This window comes from Suricata suricatta, chromosome 1 (genome assembly GCF_006229205.1).
Source record: "Suricata suricatta isolate VVHF042 chromosome 1, meerkat_22Aug2017_6uvM2_HiC, whole genome shotgun sequence".
NCBI classification, from domain to species: Eukaryota; Metazoa; Chordata; class Mammalia; order Carnivora; family Herpestidae; genus Suricata; species Suricata suricatta.
In genome coordinates, this window is record NC_043700.1 from 162,892,863 (window position 1) to 162,911,775 (window position 18,913).

Here is an 18,913-nt window from a genome sequence, read left to right on the forward strand (position 1 = left end):
TAACCTAATCTTCAACCCACTTCTCCCTGGAGAACTAGGAGAGGGCTGAGAGTTCCCATCCTTGGCCTTTCTGGTGACCAGTTCCCATCCTACATTGTCTCATTAGTATAAACTTAGATGTGATCCAAGGGCTGATTGTAAATAACAGAAGACACTTCTGTCACTTAGGGAATTCCAAGGTTTTTAGGAGCTCTGTGTCAGGAACCAGGGATAAGGATTTTTATCCTTATATATTTTTATCCAAATATATTTTTATTATAGCGTGTTTTTGCGTATTTCTATGGAAAATATTCATAGGTTTTGTCAGATCCACAAAAGCGTGAAAAAACCCCCCCTGGTGTGTTTAGTGAAAAGACCATGCCTTTGTTTCCTTGGCACACATTTTGGATATTAATAGAAAGGTAACCTGTTATTGACAGCTTCTTATACTGGCTAGTAAATTTTTCAAGGGTAGGGAACTGCTGTACAGTGCCTGGCACATGGTAGATTTTTAGTAAGTATTTGATGAAGAAGTACAAATAAACTTTAGTTCCAATAAAAGAGAAATTAACTAGAATAGAAAATTTACTGGTATGAAAACATCTTCTCTAGCGCTTTCTACGTTAATCTGTTGAATATTTTATTTTTTGAACATTTTTAAAAGTTTATTTAAATAATCTCTACACTCAACATGGGCCTTGAATCCATGACCCTGAGATCAAGAGTTGCATGCTCACGGTGCCTAGCTGAGTTGTTTGGTTAAGTGCCTGACTTTGGCTCAGGTCATGATCTTGTGGTGTGTGAGTTTGAGCCCTGTGTTGGGCTTAGTACTGACAGAGCAGAGCCTGGAGCCTGCTTCAGATTCTGCATCTCCCTCTCTCTCTGTTCCCCACCACCCGCTGCCACTTGCACACTTTCTCTCTCTCTCTCTCAAAAATAAACATTTAAAAAAATTAAAAAATGTTGCATGCTCTTCTGAGCCAACCGGGTACCTCTCTAATCTACTGAACATTTAATGACAGTAAGTAATATACCCTAGAGAAATACAGTATCTATTATGTGGTAGGTCTGTTTTCTTTTTATAAAATTATTTTTTATTTTCCTAAAATTTATTTATTTATTTATTTATTTATTTAATGTTTGGTTATTTTTGACAGAGAGAGAGCAAGCGAGTGCACATACAGGAGTGGGAGAGAGGCAGAGACAGACAAGGGAGAGAGAGAATCCCAAGCAGCTCACAGCACAGGGCCCAACGTGGGGCTTGATTCCATAAACCCGTGAGATCATGACCTGAGCCAACCCAGGTGCCTCTATTTATTTTTTTAAATATACACTTTTTAAAAAAAATTTTTGAGAGAGAGAGAGCACAAGCAGGGGAGAGGAGCAGAGCAGGAGAGAGAGAATATCAAAGTAGGCTCTGTGCTCATTGCAGAGCCTGACACAGAGCTTGATCCCATAATCCCAGGAGTATGACCTGAACTGAGATCAAGAGTTGGTTGCTCAACCAACTGAGCCATCCAGGTGCCCCCAAATTATTTATTATTAAAAAAAATGTTTACTTATGTATTTTCAGAGAGAGAGCAAGGGAGAGGCAAAGAAAGAGGGAGAGAGAATCCTGAGCAGTCTCTGCACTGTCAACGCAGAGCCCGGTGTGGGGCTTGATCCCACTAACTGTGAGCTGAAATCAAGAGTTGGATGCTCAACTGACTGAGCCACCCAAGTGTCCCCAAATTATTTATTTTTTAAATTGAAGTATAGTTGACACACATGTATTTCAGGTGTAGAACATAGTGAATTGACAACCCTGTATGCTGTGCTCACCACAAATGTAGCTATCGTGTGTTACCATAAAATGCTGTTACAACACCATTGATTGTATTCTGTAAACTGTACCTTTTTGTCCCTGTGACTTACTCATTCCATAACTAGACACTTCTCCCACTTCCCTTCGCCCATTTTGCCCATCTCCTCAACCCCCTTCCCCCTGGCAACCACCAGTTCTCAGTATTTATGGTCTTTTCATGCTTTTTGTTTGTTTTTTAGATTCCACATAAAAGTGAAATCATATGGTATTTGTCTTTTTGTCTGACTTCATTTAGCATAATGCCCTTTAGGCCCATCCGTGTTGTCATAAATGGCAAGATTTCATTATTTTTATGGCTGAATAATATTCCATTATATATGTATGTCTGTGTGTGTGTAAACCCCACATAGTCTTTGTTTATCTGTCAATGGACATTTAGGCTTATTTTTTAATTTGAACTTAATTTCAGTGTTCATTCAAGTAGTGCAAATTTGATTTTTTAGATCAGAAGTCAGTTGTAAAAAGTTGACTTCTGGATGAATAGAAACCATAATCAGCCTACATTAACCGTGGTGAAAATGTCAAAATGTGGAAATAAGCCATTAAATCAGGCATAAAGGGTTTTAAATGTTCAGGTATGAAGGAGAACTTATTTTGTAAAAATCTAAATTCATTAATTTCCATTTGCTGTTTAATTTTGCCAGTGTTAGTTAGTATTTTTGGATCAGGTATACCTGAAAACTTTCTGTGATACAGCCTTTCATTGAAAGAGTAGTCTGCGGCTCATGTGATACACATATTATGGCTTCAGAATTTTACACATCTTCCTGAACACAACTAAGGATAGAAGTGGGTTTTTCCCTTCCTGGGAGCAGCCTCTCAGGTGGACTCAGTAGGTTCCAAGGCAAGCGGGAGAGGCAGATACTTCTCATAATCGCATATTCCCTCTTTCTGTTCCCTTGCTGTGCTTCATTTTGTCTGTTCTTTATGTCCTGTGTTAGGCTTTATTTTCTAAAGACAGAAAGACCAAGAATAGAAAAGTAGAACGAAAGCTCCACAGGAACAGAGATTTTTGTCTGTTTTGTTTATTCGAAGCACCAAGAAGAGTTCTTGGCTCATAGAAGGTTCTCAGCGATATTTGTTGAATGAATAAATGAATGAAGGAATAAAGAGGAATTTGATGCGGATTCTTAAAATTCTTCCTGGTTAGAACCTGTGATTATTTAAAATTTTTTCAGATCACACTTCTTTTTCACTCACTGGTATCTTAGAATTTCTTGAGGCCTGTGCAAGACTTTACTGATTCATTAATATTGATTATATTTAGAGATACATATGATTTCTAAAAGATAATTAGTTGGCTAAAAACAAATTCGAAGAAGAGGAAATATTGTACAAAGAGTGAAAAACTATTTTTTTGTAGCCACAATATTATAATATGACAAGAAAGTACAGTGTTCCAAGGGTCAGTTATAGGTCAACTTTAATAATTTATTTCAGAAATAATACATAATAAGTGTTAATTTCATACCCATTTAAAATTTCTTAAAGCCAAAAGCAATAGGTAAAGTCATAGCAAAAAATTAATCTCAATTAAAGATTATGTTAATACTCAATTTTTAAAAACAAATCTACCCTGAGTTTCATTTTACGTAATTAAGAAACTCTCTTTTGGAGCCCAGGTGGAAAGGTCAGTGACCTTAGAAGTAACTGCTCATGCGTTCAGCCGATGTATATAGTTTTAAAGATTTTATTTTTAAGTCTCCACCCCCAGTGTGGGGCAGAATGCAAAAGCTGCATGCTCTACAGACTGAGCCAGCCAAGCACCCTGTGCATTCAGCCAACATTAATTAAGCATGTACTTAACCTCAAGTGCTGGGCAGTGACTTCAAACTCAGATTTATATGACTATCTAAAGTATATTCTGGCTGGCATGCGGTAAAGCATGCAACTCTTGGTCTTGGGGTTGTGAGTTCAAGCCCCACATTCGGGTTATAGGTTATTTTGAAAAAAGCATCTCATTTAATTATCTTAGGACTCAATTCAGGTGTTGCTTCTTTTGGAAAGCTGTCCCGGAGGCTCTCTGTGTTAGGTGTTCTGCGCTCTTCCAGTTTTGTGATAAGCTCTGTCTTGGCACTGTTTTGTATTTAATTCTTTATATACTAATTTGTGTCTCAGGTAGCTTCCTGAGGGCATTTTCCTGTTTGTGTTCTAAGTCCCTGGCACAGTGCCTGCTTGTAAGCAGACAAACTTAAGAGGAATGAGAAGGGAAAGGCCATACTGCTAAGTGTGGGGTATGGCTACGTTTGCATAGATCTTTATTTAGAGTCGTAGGAAAACTATGAAGGGGCAGTCATGGTCACGTGGAAAACTGAAACAGATTTGGAGTCAGAGGAGCAGGTTCACGGTCTAGGGTTTTGGTGTGCCACCGTAAGCCCCACAGGCATCTTATGAGACAGGTGGTAACATGAGGAAATTAAGGGGCAGAGAAGTTCAGTAATTCATCCTAAGTGCCCGGTAGTAAATGGCAAAACTGACAAAAAGCCTTTGACTTAATTCCATGTACTTATTTGTAAAATGAGATATTCTACTGCCCTATATACCTCACAGAGTCATCAAAGGAGACAAGTCTATGTCCAGTAGCTGTAAGTAAAAGTACACAAAAGTACTTGTTATTATTAGCTACCTGCGCTAAAATTTGTTTTAACTTTGATGTGATTTTTGCCTAAGCTTTTGCCTTATTTGACTTGAGCTACTTGTTCAACTAGTAATTGTTGAAGAAGAAAATAAGAAGAGTTAATTACTTTTTTTTTGTCTCCCCAAATTAAAAGAATGCTATTTCATTTTTCATTTTTTTTTTAGAAATGGACTTCCTGGGACAACGGATATGCACATTTAAAATTGTGACAAGTATTGCTGATTGTCTTCCAGAACGGTTTTTGTCCTCCAGTATACCAGTTTTTACTTTTATAGCAGTGTAGTGTGTGAGCATCTGTTCCTCCATATCCTTGACAAATCTGGGCATTATAGGTCTTTTAACATTTAGAGAAGAATAATGCAGCTTCAGTTTATTTCTTATTTGTGAAGTTGGACATCTCTTATTGTTTGTTGGTTATTTGCATTTTTTAAATAATTTGCCTACTTGTAGCTTTAATTCATTTTTCTACTCAGCTATCCTTTATTGATCTGTAGGGACCTTTTTTATATGTAGCATAGGTTGTAGATATTTTCAAGTTAGTTGCTTATATTTTAACTTTTGCTATTGGCATCTTTTCTTTTTATGTAGTCAGGTCTGTCTTCCTTTTTGGATGGTTTCTAGCCTTGATGTTACATGTAGGAGACTTTCCCTTTGCCAAGATTATAAAAGTAAATTTAAAAATCTGTTCCCTTTTCTACTCATATACTCAGGAATAATTATTTTGTGCATTTAAGAGTGGTGTTTAAATTAAAACAATTTTTTAATGTTTATTTTTGAGGAGAGAGAGAGGGAGACAGACAGTGCAAATGGGGGAGGAGCAGAGAGAGAGAGGAAGACACAGAACCTGAAGTAAGCTCCAGGCTCTGAGCTGTCAGCACAGAGCCTGACATGGGGCTTGAACCCATAAATGGTGAGATCGTGACCTGAGCTGAAGTTGGGCACTTAACCTACTGAGCCACCCAGGTGCCCCAGCAGTGGTGTTTGTTTAGATCCATTATTTGGATTTGGATCCATTAGCCACTAGACTTGTTCACCATTCATGAAATGCTCGAAAACCAGGGATACTAGACAAGGGAATGTTAATTGAAGAGTAAGGTGAAGTCACTCTCTACATTAAGGCCAAATTAGTGACCTTTACCTTTTAGATATTTATATATAAGATGGTGCTCACATTGGAAAGAATCCTAAAAGGTGTTAGTTAATTCCCTTTCATTCTGATGAAAATTCTTTTCCAAAAGTTAGTTTTTCAGTGTGTATTGGAGTAGATCCGAATGTTATTTGACTGTTCTGCCATCTGAGTTTAAGGGAGTGAGAGAGTAGGGTAGAAGAAAGAAAAGGAAGAGAAAGAAAGGAATAGAAGGGTTAGTTAGGAAGGAAAAGTGTTAACAGTGCTGAGGAGTGGCATTATGAAACACAAAAATCAGAGAGCCTGTAACCAACCATCCATTTCCCGAATTATGTTTTGTTTTCTTTTTGTGATTTTAAGCATTTGTGGTCCTAATACAGTTTGAAAACCAGCAGAGCCTTTAACCTGATAATTAATATTCAGTTTTGGTATTTCCATGGTGCACGTGTCGTGCTGTGTGTGTGTGGGTGCATGCATGCGTGCAAACAGTTCCCACCATTTGAATGAAGAATCAGTTGGTAGTTTTAAAAGTGAAACTCTGGTGTGAAACTGTCATTTCCTTCAGAAGCAATAAAGTAAATAGTTGTCAACCTCAAACCCAATTTTTGGTAAGTTATATGGAAGACTGTGCCTTTCTTTATTGTCTATTTTTCTTTATTTAGCACTTGACACAAATGTCTTAGCTTCATAGCTGTAAACAATACGTTTTAGACTTATATTTTTATTAGGATAGATTTGTGACTTTTCTATGTTAAGGAGTTTACAAAAGAGAACATAAAATCAGGGAAGTCTCTATAGTCTTTATAAAAAAATTGTCTGTTCCCCTCATTTATCTACGTGTTTATTTGCTTAGACACAAAACTATTTGTGTGTGTGTGTGCATAACATGCTTATTTGAGATTTGTGACATTTTAAAAGTATGACATTTACTGCCAGGATCTAGGAAATAATTAACTTTCTTACACCTCACAGAATGCCTTAAAAAATTTTTTTTTTAATTTTAGAGAGAGAGAAAGAGCACACATGAGTGGGGTAGAGGGTCAGAGGGGGAGACAGAGACAGAGAGAATCTTAAGCAGTCTCCATGCTCAGTGCTGAGCCCAACATGGGGCTTGATTCCATGTCCATGAGATCATGACCTGAGATGAAATGAGTCAGTGCTCAACTGACTGAGCTTCCCAGGTTCCCCTGCTAAGTACTTCTAACTGGCATCTTCCTCACCACAGTAAAGAGAGGTTGGAACAGGTAAAAAGGATTGAAAACTCAGAAACATAAGATAGGAAGAGAACACTTGCTCTTGAACCCAATTGTTAGGAATTCAGATCCTTACTCAGATCTCATTATTTTGTGTTCCTTATATCCTTGCCTGGGAGGAGAGATAATTGTAAGTAGAGATATTTCAGTGATATGAAGGGATAATAGTTCATAAATGAGGGAAAGGGAAGCTTTTTACCGAGTTAACATTAATTATCCTCTTGAAGTGCAGGTAGCATTAGTCCCACTTTACTGATGAGAAATCAGACTAAAGTAACCTATCCAAGGTCCCACATAAAAAAGCACTGCAGTAGAGATTCAGACTGAGGCTTTCTGATTCTAAGGTGTGTTCCCGTTCTCTAGACCATCCTTTGTTCAAAGCTGAAATCTAAAAGGGTAAGGAAGAATATATATGCAAAAGATAAAAGTGAGTGATTTTAATTGTAAATTACATTGTAAATGTTTCATTATAATTAGATTTCGGCTTAACACGAAGGGATAGAGCAATTAAAAAGAATATTGTAATAAGCATCAAAATGTTTTCTTTAGAATTTGGAAAAATCATATAAAGAATAAATTCAAGGTTTTTAGTTATTCAGGTCTTAAATGATCAGGTGAGATGTATCCTTCTTTCAAGCTGAAGTGTAAATCCCATGGGCAAGGATTCTACTCTTCAACACTTGTCTTCTCCCTCACTGCACGGGGAGGTGGGGTGAATATGCACATACACGAACAATAAATAATTGTGACTCGCCTCTTTAGTAATTGTGCTTTTGTTAGGAACAATTCCATTGCTTATTTTTTCCTGTTTTTGGCCAAATTCTGAGAACTAATACTATTTTTCATTAGGCAAATGGCTCTTAACCCAGGTAGTTTTATCAGTTAACTTTTGCACACGAAAAGAACGCTGCTGCTCGTAGTGGGGCTGTCTCGCTGTGGAGAAATTGCTGAGGGCAAGCCAGTGTGTGTAGAGGTGTCCCTGTTTGCAAGTGACATTCACATTTTGTGCCGCTAATCTTTGTTTACGCATGTCCATTTTTGCTTTTAGGATATTCGGAAATTCTTTGGGGTTATACCAAGTGGAAAGAAACTTGTGACTGACACAGTGACGAAGAATGAGAAGACAAAGTCTGCCGAAGAAACTTTAAAAGCAAAGAAAGGAATAAAGGAAATCAAGGTCAGTTTTCCAGATACAATATTTAATTGTATAAAAAGTTAAATTCATTTCCTAGACTTGATATAAAGTGAACCTGAAATGAATATAGATTTCAACTCAGTTTGCAGAGAAAGAAGATAAATATATTGCTAATTAATATAGCTTCTTGCATTCATTGCTTGTTTTTCTGTAGGAGAGATGGAGCCCTTTTTAGTTTTTAAAACTTTGTATTTTAAGACCGAAGTTTACTCTTAAGAGACATAGCCCCAAGTGAAAGGTGTTGAACTTCTGGTGAAGGAGAGCTTTGGAGGAAAGCTTTCTTCTTTTCCTTGTCTTCCTTGGCCTCAGAGAAGTTACGGTACAGTGTCACCGTAGAAAGCAGGTGATGGCTACAACAGTATGTCTGAGTTAATATTATTCCACTTTGTGTAAGATACCAGAATTTTGCAACTCTACAGGTCTATTTCCACTATCTTTCATTTTTTAGTTAACATGTGTATTAGCTACATGTGTTGATACTCCACATTCAGCGTGGTAATTTTTGCTCCAAACAGACATGTGTTTTAAAGGAATTAAAAGAAAGAAATTGATCTTTTATATTTACCCACGTATTTGCCATTTCTGGTGTTTTTCATTTCTTATTGAAGATAAGAATTTCTTAATTTCTATCTCATATCATTGTCTTTAAACCTGAAAATTTTTCTTTGCCATTTCTTACAGTGTTGGTCTTTGGTAACAAATTGCTTAAGTTTTTATTTATTTAAAAGTTTATTGATTTTGAGAGAGAGAGAGAGAGAGAGCATGCATGCACACAAGCAGGGGAAGGGAGAGAGAGAGGGAGACAGAGAATACAGCAGGCTGTGCACTGTAAGCACAAAGCCTGATGTGGGGCTTAGTCTTACAAACCATGAGATCATGACTTGTGCCAAAATCAAGAGTTGGTTGCTTAATTGCTTGAGCCACCCAGGCACCCTTCAGTTTTTGTTTATTTAATAATGTCTTTATTTTGTCTTCATTCTTGAAGGATATTTTTGCTGGATATAGGATTTTGTATTGACAGTTTTTTGTTTCAGCCCTTTAAAATGTTCCACCACCATTTGGGCTCTTATTTTTTTCTGGAAAGATGTTAGCAGTCATTCATATTGTTTTCTTTTGTATGTTGTGTATTGTTTTTCTCATGCTGCTTTACACATTTTTATCTTTGGTTTTCAGCTTTGACCAACTCGTGTGCCTGGGTGTGGTTTTCTTGTATGTGTCCTGTTTATGGGTTCTGAGTTTCTTGAATCTATAAATCTCATCAAATTTAGGATTGCCATTATTTCTTCAAGTATATATTTTTTGCCATTATTTTGCCATTATTTCTTCAAATATATTTCTGCCTCATTCTCTTTTTCCTCTTCAGGGATTCCAGTTATACACATATTAGAATTTTGATATTGCCTCACAGCTTATGAAGGCTTCTTCATTTTTATTGTGTGTGTGCGTGCATGCGTGTTTTTCCTGGTACTTCAGATTGTATAGTTTCTCTGTTACTGTCTTCTCAGGTTCATTGACTTTTCTTCCCTCTCCAGTTTGCTGTTAAGCCTATGTAATTTCCATTTGTTTCTTTTTTGTAGTTTTTATTTCTTTATGTTGTTGAATATAGTTATAATAGCTACTTTAAACTTCTTGTTTGCTAATTCGAACATATTAGGATTGGTCTCTATTAAATGCCTTTTCTCTTGAGTCTTTGGCCCAAGTATTAGTTTGGGTGCTATAACAAAATACCATGGACTGGATGGCTTAAACAACAGAATTTAGTTACTTACAATTTTGGAGCCTAGAAGTTATGGTTAAGGTTCCAGCCAATTCAGTTCCTAGCAAGAACTCTCCTTCTGCATTGTAGAGAGCTACCTTATTGCTGTGTCCTCACATAACCTTTTCTTGGTGTGGGCACATCCGGGGAGAGAGAGGTTGAGAGAGAGAGAGAGAGAGAGCTAGTGAGTGTGGTGTGTGAGCTCGCTAGTATCTCTTTAAGGACATAAAGCTTATGAGATCAGGGCCTCATCCTTATGACCTCATTTAACTTTAGTTCCTTAGAGACTCCTATCTCCAGATACAGCAACAATGGGGGCACAGGGGTTCAACATATGACTTTGCAGAGAGACAAGCATTCAGTCCAGACACTTTGCTGATGGTCCCCCAAATTCGTGTCCTTCCCACAATGCAAAATACACTCATCCCATCCTATCGGCCTGTAAAAGTCTTAACTCTTTGCTGCACCAACTCTCAAGTCCAAAGTCTTATCTAAATATCATTTAAATTTGATAGGGTGAGACTCAAGGTGTGATTCTTCCTGAGGCAAAATTCCTCTTTGGCTGTGAATCTTGGAAACCGGACAAGTATATGTTTCCAAAATACAATGGTGGGAATAGGCATTCCCATTTCAAAAGGGAGAAATTAGAAGGAAGAAAGTGGGGATGGGTCCCAAGCAAGGTCAAAATTTAGCAAGGCAGATTCTATTAGATCTTAAAGCTGAGAAAATCTTTGGCTTGGTGCCCTGCCTTCTGGATCCACGGGGACAGTCGTCCCGCTCCCAAGGCTTCTGGATGGAGACTATTAGATCTGTTAAAACAAGAAACAAGGCGGCCCTGATGATCTCTGAATCATCTTTGTGGTCTCATCTCCTTTTCTTAGAGAATGGTGCAAGTTTGCTGCTGAATAGCTCTGCTGTCCTGGCCTGTCCGTTCAAGGAGTCTGACAGCCTTCCTTCCTTTTCTCTCATTTCGAAGGGGCAGTGGTTTTGCTTTTGTAATCCCGTAATCTCTTTATTGAGTGATAGTCCAGCCACACTTCTGGTGTTGTCTTCAGAGCATGCGGTCTCATTTTTTGCAGTATAGACATGTTGAGTATTTTCCAAATCTTTAAGTTCTGGTCCTTTTTACTTAACAATTAAGTTCACTTATCTCCTCTTGCATTTTATTGGAGAGGAATCCCACACTGTACCTTCCAACATTTTACTTAGGAATCTCCTCAGCTAAATATTGAATTTCACTGTTCACAAGTTCTGTCTTTCACAAAACACTAAAACACAGTGTAGCGGAGTTCTTTGCCATTTTATAACAAGATTACCATTTCTCCAGTTTCCAACAATGTCTTCCTCATTTCTGTCTGAAACCTCACCAGAATGGTCATTAATGTTTGTATTTGCCAACATTCTATTTATGATATAAGAAGCTTTCACTTTAGCTCTAATTTTTTTTTCCCTTGAGACCTTGTTGGAGTTGCATTTAATATCCATATCATTACTAACAGTCCTTTCATAGGAGTCTACATTATTTGTAAAATACTTATACAAATTATTTATTCATTTATTTAATTGACATATGGCCGACATGCAGGATCACATCAGTTTCAGGCGTGCAGCACAGCGATTCAGCACCTCTGTTACGCTGTGCTCACAAGTGTAGGCCCCATACAGCATGAGTAGGATACTACTGACTGCAGTTCCTGTGCTGGACCTTTCATACCATGACTGAGTCGTTTCATAACTGGAAGCCTGTGCCTCTCACCCTTTCACCCCTCTTTGCCCAGGCCTTCAATCCAGGTCTTTCTGGCAACCACCAGATCTGTTTCTGCTTTGTTTATTCATTTTGATTTTCAGATTTCACTTACAAGTGAAGTCATATGGTATTTGTCTTTTGCTGTCTGACTTATTTCACTTAGTGTAATACTTTCCAGGTGACACAAATGGCAAGATCTTATTTTTCTTTACAGCCAAGTAATATTTTGTTATTTATTTGTTTTTATAACAGGACCTTTTATTTTATTATCTTTTAAAATGTTTATTTATTTTGAGTGAGAGAAAGAGAGAGAGCATAAGCAGGGGAGGAGCAGAGAGAGAGAGGGAGAGGGAGAATCCTGAGCGGGCTCTGCATCGTCAGCACAGAGTGCAATGTGGCGCTTGATCTCACAACCGTGAGATCATAACCTGAGCTGAAGTCAGGAGTCAAAGGCTTATCTGACTGAGCCACGCAGGCACCTCAGAACTTTTTTTTAAAAGTTTATTTGTTTTGAGAGAGAGAGAGTGTGCATGAGCAGGGGAGGGGGAGAGAGAGAGAGAGAGAGAGAGAGAGAGAGAGAGAGAGAGAGAGAGAGAGAGAGAGAGAATCCCAAGCAGGCTCTGCACTGTCAGCCCAGAGCTTGACGTGGGGCTCAAACTCATGAGAACTCACGAGTGAGATCATGACCTGAGCCGAAAACAAGAATCAGACACTTAACAGACTGAGCCACTAAAGTGCCCCTAGAACCTAAAAAAAATTTTTTTTAAACATTTATTTATTTTTAAGAGACAGAGTACGAACAGGGTAGGGACATAGAGAGAGGAAGACACAGAATCCGAAGCAGGCTCCAGGCTCTGAGCTGTCAGCACAGAGCCCAATGCAGGGCTCGAACCCATGATCTGTGATCATGACCTGAGCTGAAGCAGACACTTAACTGACTGAGCTACTCAGGTGCCCCTAGAACTTTTTTTTTTTTAAGTTTATTTATTTTGAGAGAGAAAGAGCATGAGTGCAGAGAGAGGGAGAGAGAGAATATCATGTTCCATGATTACAGTGAGGGCTCGATCCCACAAACCATGAGATCATGATCTGAGCTGAAATCAAGATTTGGACACGCAAACAACCGAGTCATCCAGGTGCCCCATGGCTGAGTAATATTTTAGTGTGCGTATCTCACATCTTTACCCATCTTTTGTTGGACAGTTAGGTTGCTATCATATCTTGGCTATTGTAAATAAATGTAGGAGTGTGTATATCTTTTTGAATTAGAGTTTTCATTTTCTTTCGTAAATAGTAAAATTACTAGATTGTATTTCTATTTTTTTTGTGTGTGTTTTGTATTGTATTTCTATTTTTAGTGTTTTAAGGAACCTCCATACTGTTTTCCAGAGTGGCTGTACCAGCTTGCAGTTCTGAAAACAGTGCATGAGTGTTTTTTTCCCTCTACATAATCACCAACACTTGTTTCTTGTCTTTTTGAGTCTAGCCATTCTGAGAGGTGTAATCTGATCTCTTATTGTGGTTTTGATTTGCCCTGATGATTAGTGATGTTGAGCATCTTTTCATGTGTCTGTTGGTCATCTGAATATCTGCCAAAATTTCTATTTGGGCTTTCTGCCCTTTTTTTTTTCCCCCATTAGATTATTTGGGGGGTTTTTTGGTGTTGAGTTGTGTAAGTTCTTTATATAGCTTGGATGTTAACCTTTTACTGGGTATCTTCTCCTATTCGGTAGGTTGCCTCTTCATTTTATTAAGGGTTTCCTTTGCTGTGCAAAAGCTTTTTATTTTGGTGTTCTCTTAATAGTTTATTTTTGCTTTTGTTTCCCTTGTTGAAAAGACATCTAGAAAAATGTTGCTAAAAGGCTGATATCAAAGAGGTTACTACTATGTTTTCTTTTAGGAGTTTCAGGGTTTCAGATCTCACACTTAGGTCTTAATCATTTTGAGTTTGTTTTGTTTATGGTGTAAGAAAGTGGTCCTATTTCGTTCATTTGCATGTAGCTGCCCAGTTTTCCCAGCACCAGTTTTGAAGAGACTATTTTTCCCCATTGTATGTTTTTGCCTCCTGTGTTGTAGAGTAATTCATTACATAAGTATGGCTTTATTTCTAGGCTCTCTATTCTATACCATTGATATAGGTGTCTTATTTTGTGCCAGTTCTATACTGTTTTGATCATTGCAGCTTTGGGGTGTATGTTGAAATCTGAGATTGTGATACCTCCAGTTTTTTTGTTCTTTTTCAAGATTGCTTGGCTATTTGAGGTCTTTTATGGTTCCACACAAATTTTAGTATTTTTTTTGTTCTTTGAAAATTACTGTTGGTGTTTGGTAGCAATTGCATTGAATCTGTAGATTGCTTTGGGTAGTATGGATGTTTTAATAATATTCATACAATCCATGAGTATGGAATATCTTTTTATTTTGACATCTTCAGTTTTGGTCATCAATATTTCATAGTTTTCAAAGTACAACTCTTTCACCTTCTTGACTAAATTTGTTTCTAAGTAGTTTATTCTTTTTGGTGCTATTGTAAATGGAATTATTTCTTTAATTTCTATTTTTTAAATGTTTCTATGTATTTTTGAGAGAAATAGTTTATGCTGGGGAGGAGGTTCAGAGAGAGAGGGGGACAGAGGATCTGAAGCGGGCTCCACACTGGCAGCAGAGAGCTGGATGTGGGGCTGAAGTTCACGAGTTGTGAGATCACAGCCTGAGCCGAAGTCAGAAGCTTAACCAACTGAGCCACCCAGTCCCCCCTTAATTTCTATTTCTGATACTTTGTTATTAGTATATAGAAACAAAACAGGTTTCTGTATATTAATTTTGTGTCCTGAGACTACTGAATTAATTTATTCTAATGCTTCTTTTGTTGTAGTTTTTAAAGTTTTTTATGAATAGTATCCTGTCATTTGCAAATAGTTATAGTTTATTTCTTTACCAGTTTGGAGCCCTTTATTTCTTTTTCTTGTCTGATTGCAATGGCTAGGACTTCTTGTTCTAGTACATATAATTTTATTTTTAGATTTCTTCTTTGATTTCATCATTGACCAATCAGGTGTTTACTGGCATCTTGTCTAACCTCTGTGTGTTTGTGTTTTTTCTTTTCTTTTTCCTTATAATTGATTTATAGTTTTGTACTGTTATGGTTGGAAAAGATGCTTTTTTAGGTACTTTAATGTTGGGTGTATAGATATTTACAGTTGTTATATACTCTTGGATTGATGCCTTTATCACTATGTAATGCCATTTTTTGTTTCTTATTATAATATTTGTTTTAAAGTCCATTTTGTCTGATACAGGTATTGCTCCCCTGGATATATATTTTTTAAGTTTTTTAATGTTTTATTTATTTTTGGTACAGAGAGAGACAAAGCATGAGAGGGGGAGGGCTAGAGAGAGAAGGAGACGCAGAACCGGAAGCAGGCTCCAGACTCTGAGCTAGCTGTCAGCACAGAGCCTGACGTGGGGCTCGAACCCACGAATGTGAGATCTGACCTGAGCCGAAGTCAGAGGCTTAACCGACTGAGCCACCCAGGTGCCCCTCCCCTGGATATTTTTAAATTTCCATTTGTACAGAATATCTTCTTCCGTATCTTTACTTTGAGTTTGTATGAATCTTTAGGTCTAATGTGAGTCTCTTATAGGTAGAATATAGATGGGTCTGAAGCATACGGGTGGCTCAGTCGGTTAAGTGTCCGACATGGGCTCAGATCATGATCTTGCAGTGTGCGGGTTAGAACCCTGTGTTGGGCTTCAGATTCTGTGTTTCCCTCTCTCTCTCTGCCCCTCCCCTGCTCACGGTCTGTCTCTCTGTCTCTCAAAAATAAACAAACATTAAAAAAAAAAGGAATAAAGAGGAGTCTTTTTTTTTTTTAATCCATTCTGTCATCCAGTATCTTTTGATTGGAGCCTTGCAGCCTTTTACATTTAGAGTAATTTGATAGGTGTGTACTTCTTATCCCTTTTGTTCACTGATTTCTAGTTGTTTTTATACTTCTTCTCTGTTCCTTTCTCTCTTGCTCTCTTGTAATTGATAACTTTCTTTAGTGCTTGTTTTCTCTTTATTTTTTGTATGTCTTTTATAGGTTTTTGGCTTGTGGTTATCATAAAGTTCCTGTATAATATCCAAGTATATGGTATTAAATTTATGGTCACTTTGAACACATTATAAAAGAACTTCATTTTTACTCTTCCACCCCACATTTTATGTATATGTTGTCATATTTTACATCTTTTTATTATGTGAGTCAGGGGGACTATTTTATTTTATTTGAGAAAGATAGAGCTAGAATGAGAGCACATGGGGAGGAGGAGCAGAGGGAGAAAGATAGTGAGAATCCTTAAGCAGGCTCTATGCCCAGTGCAGAGCCTGACGTAGGGCTCGATCCCATGACCTTGGGATCATGACCAGAGCTGAAATCAGAGTTGGACCCTCAACCAACTGGGCCATCCAGGCACCTCTAATTTTAAAAATATAGTTGATTTTACTACTTTGTCTTTTAACCTTTATACTAGCTTTATAAATGATTGCCCTACTACCTAAACTGTTTGTTTGTACTCATGGAATTTTTTTCCTTTCATAATTTTCTTGTAAATATAGACTTTCTTTTCCACTTAAAGAAGCCCTTTAACATTTCTTGTAAGGCTGGTTATGTGGTGATGACATCTTTTAACTTTAGTTTGGGAAACTCTTTAGCTCACCTTCAATTCAGAATGATAACTTCAGTGGATGGAGTATTCTCGGTTGTAGATTTTTTTCATTTAGCAGTTTTTTTTTAAATGTTTTATTTATTTTATTACAGTGAGAGACAGAGCATGAGAGGGGGAGGGTCAGAGAGAGAACGAGACACAGAACCGGAAGCAGGCTCCAGGCTCTGACCTAGCTGTCAGCACAGAGCCTGACGTGGGGCTCGAACCCACGAATGTGAGATCTGACCTGAGCCGAAGTCAGAGGCTTAACCGACTGAGCCACCCAGGTGCCCCTCATTTAGCAGTTTGAATGTATCACTCCCTTCTGCTAAAAAGTCAGCTGAGAGCCTTATGGGGTTTCCCTTGTAGGTAACTATTTGCTTCTCTCTTGCTGCTTTTAAAATTCTTTATCTCCAATTTTGACATTTTACATATTAATGTGCTATACTGTGGAATTCCTTGGGTTGATCTTGTTTGGACTTCTCTGTGCTTCCTGAACTTGGGTATCTGTTTCCATCTCCAGGAGAGGGAAGTTTTCAGCTCTTAATTCTTCAAATAAGTTTTTCCACCCTTTTATGTCTTTTCTTCTTCTGGGACCCCTGTAATGCAAATTTTTGTTCACTTGATGTTTTCCAAGAGATCCTTAACCTATTCTTTGTCTTTTTTTCTTAAATTTCTTTTTCCTTTTTGCTGTTCTGCTTGGGTGCTTACCATTAGCCTGTCTTCCAGGTTGCTGATCTGTTTTTTTGCATTCTCTGATCTACTGTTGATTATCTCTAATGAATTTTTTTCATTTCATTTATTGTATTCTTCAACTGTGGTCCTTTTTAATATTTTGTCTTTGTTGAAGTTCTTATTTAAGTCATCTATGCTTCTCCAGTTGGGGAGCATCTCTGTGATTACTACTTAAATTTTTGTTTTTTTTTTAATTTTGAAATGTTTAGCAGATAGCTTCGTTATCTCTGTTGCATTTAGTTCTATTTCTGAGGTTTTGTCTTGTTCTTTAATTTGAAACACATTTCGTGGTCTTATTTTGCTGGACTTTCTGTGTTTGTTTCCATGAATTAGGTAGAACAGTTACTTCTCTTAAACTTGATGGAATGGTCTTGTGTATGGCCGTCTCCTGTGTAGACTGCATGTGTCTGGTGACTTTGGCTGGCTGGCTGGCTGAAGTTGTGGCTGGTGGTCCCGGGGCACTCTGTGCTGGGGTACCCTGGTGGGATGGCCTGAGCTGAAGTGGGTGTGGGCCGGGGTGGTCTTAGGGCTGTCTGCACAGATGGTGCCCTGACAGGACAGCTGGGGTTGAAGTGGGTGCAAGCTAGAGGTCCTGGGGTTCTCTGCTCTGCATAGAGGGTGCGCTGGCAGCACTGCTGAAGCTAAAGTAGGTGAAAGCTGGGTGGTCCCAGGGCTCTTTGTGGACAGGGTGCTCTGGTAGGGCAGGTGAAGCTGAAGTGGGCATGGGCTAGGGTGGTCTCAGGGTTCCCTGTGCCGAGGACAGCTGAAGCTGAAGTGTATTCACATGAAGGTGTCCTGGGGTGCTCTGTGTGAGAGTGCCCTGGTGAGGTGGCTGGAGCTGAGGTGACACGGGGCTGGGTGGTCCTGGGCACTCTGTCTAGGGGGATCCTGGTGAGTTGTCTGGATCTGAAGCAGGAATGGGCTGGGTGGTCCCAGGCACTGCATGTAGTGGGTACGTACCCTGGTGAATCATCTGGAGCCAAAACAGGCATGTACCAAGAGTTCTTGGGGAGGTCTGTATTTGAGGGTGCCCTGGCAAGTTGTCTGGAGCCAGAGTGGTGTGGGCCTGGAGGGTTTTGGGGTGCTTTGAGCCTGTGTCACCTTGGCAAGACAGCTAGAGCAATAGTGGGAATTGACCAAGGACGTGGTGTGTGTTGCACTGGGGTCACATAGGTGAGATGTTTGGGGCTGGTGTGGACTAAGAGCCTGGGTCTTGCTGAGGTGATAGGCTGGCTGGGGCACCAGGATGCTGCTCCAGTCCATGCCGTCAAGGTGGGTGGAGAATATAAAACTTGGCCCTCTGACCTGGAGAGAGTTCCAGCGGCTCCCTCACCATTTGGCAGAGTTCTAGGGCTGAATCTTTTATAATTCAGATGCTCTTTTAAATCTTGGCCTTTTTTATGCGCCCCAGGGCACAAATCTGTTTACAATCCCTCAGTATATCCCTCCCTGATGCAGTTTGCAGTTATGGGCGGGCGCGGGTTCCTTTCTTTGCCATGTCTTTGTTTCTCTTGTCATTCTCTACGGGGTCTCTCTGACTTTGTTGTGCAGAAGCTGTTCAGTCAGCCTTCAGTTCTTCAGGAGGAATTGCTCTATAAATTGGTGTAGATTTGGTATGTCCTGTGGAGGTGAGTTCAGAGTCTTTTTGCACTGCCATCTTGGACCAGCAGTCCCAGGTTTTTTTAAAGCATGCACTTTTCCAGCCTTCACCGTAATCCAGTTCCAAATCCACTTCCATGTTTTGGGTATTTTTTACTGCACCACTTCATTTCATGGTAACAAAATCTGTGTTCTCCAGAGAAATAGAATCTACAAAGAGATTTATTTATTTTTTTTTCCATAATATTTTATTGTCAAATTGTTTTCCATACAACACCCAGTGCTCTTCCCCTCAAGTGCCCTCCACCATCATCACCACCTGTCTTCCCCCC

At 38.7% G+C, this 18,913-nt stretch overlaps 1 protein-coding gene across 4 annotated transcripts in view; it reads left to right on the forward strand.

Annotated features, from left to right (window-relative positions):
* Nucleotides 1-18,913, forward strand: part of RFC1 (replication factor C subunit 1) — an 83,414-nt gene that overhangs the window by 5,053 nt on the left and 59,448 nt on the right. For 3 of the 4 annotated variants that reach the window (XM_029947245.1, XM_029947252.1, XM_029947260.1), the window contains exons 1-2: nucleotides 5,400-6,215; nucleotides 7,909-8,037. In XM_029947245.1, the coding sequence (XP_029803105.1) occupies nucleotides 6,111-6,215; nucleotides 7,909-8,037 (234 nt within the window). In that variant the 5' untranslated portion in view covers nucleotides 5,400-6,110. Of the gene's footprint in view, nucleotides 1-5,399; nucleotides 6,216-7,908; nucleotides 8,038-18,913 lie in introns of those variants that run through there. The other variant, XM_029947267.1, reaches the window with a different exon arrangement.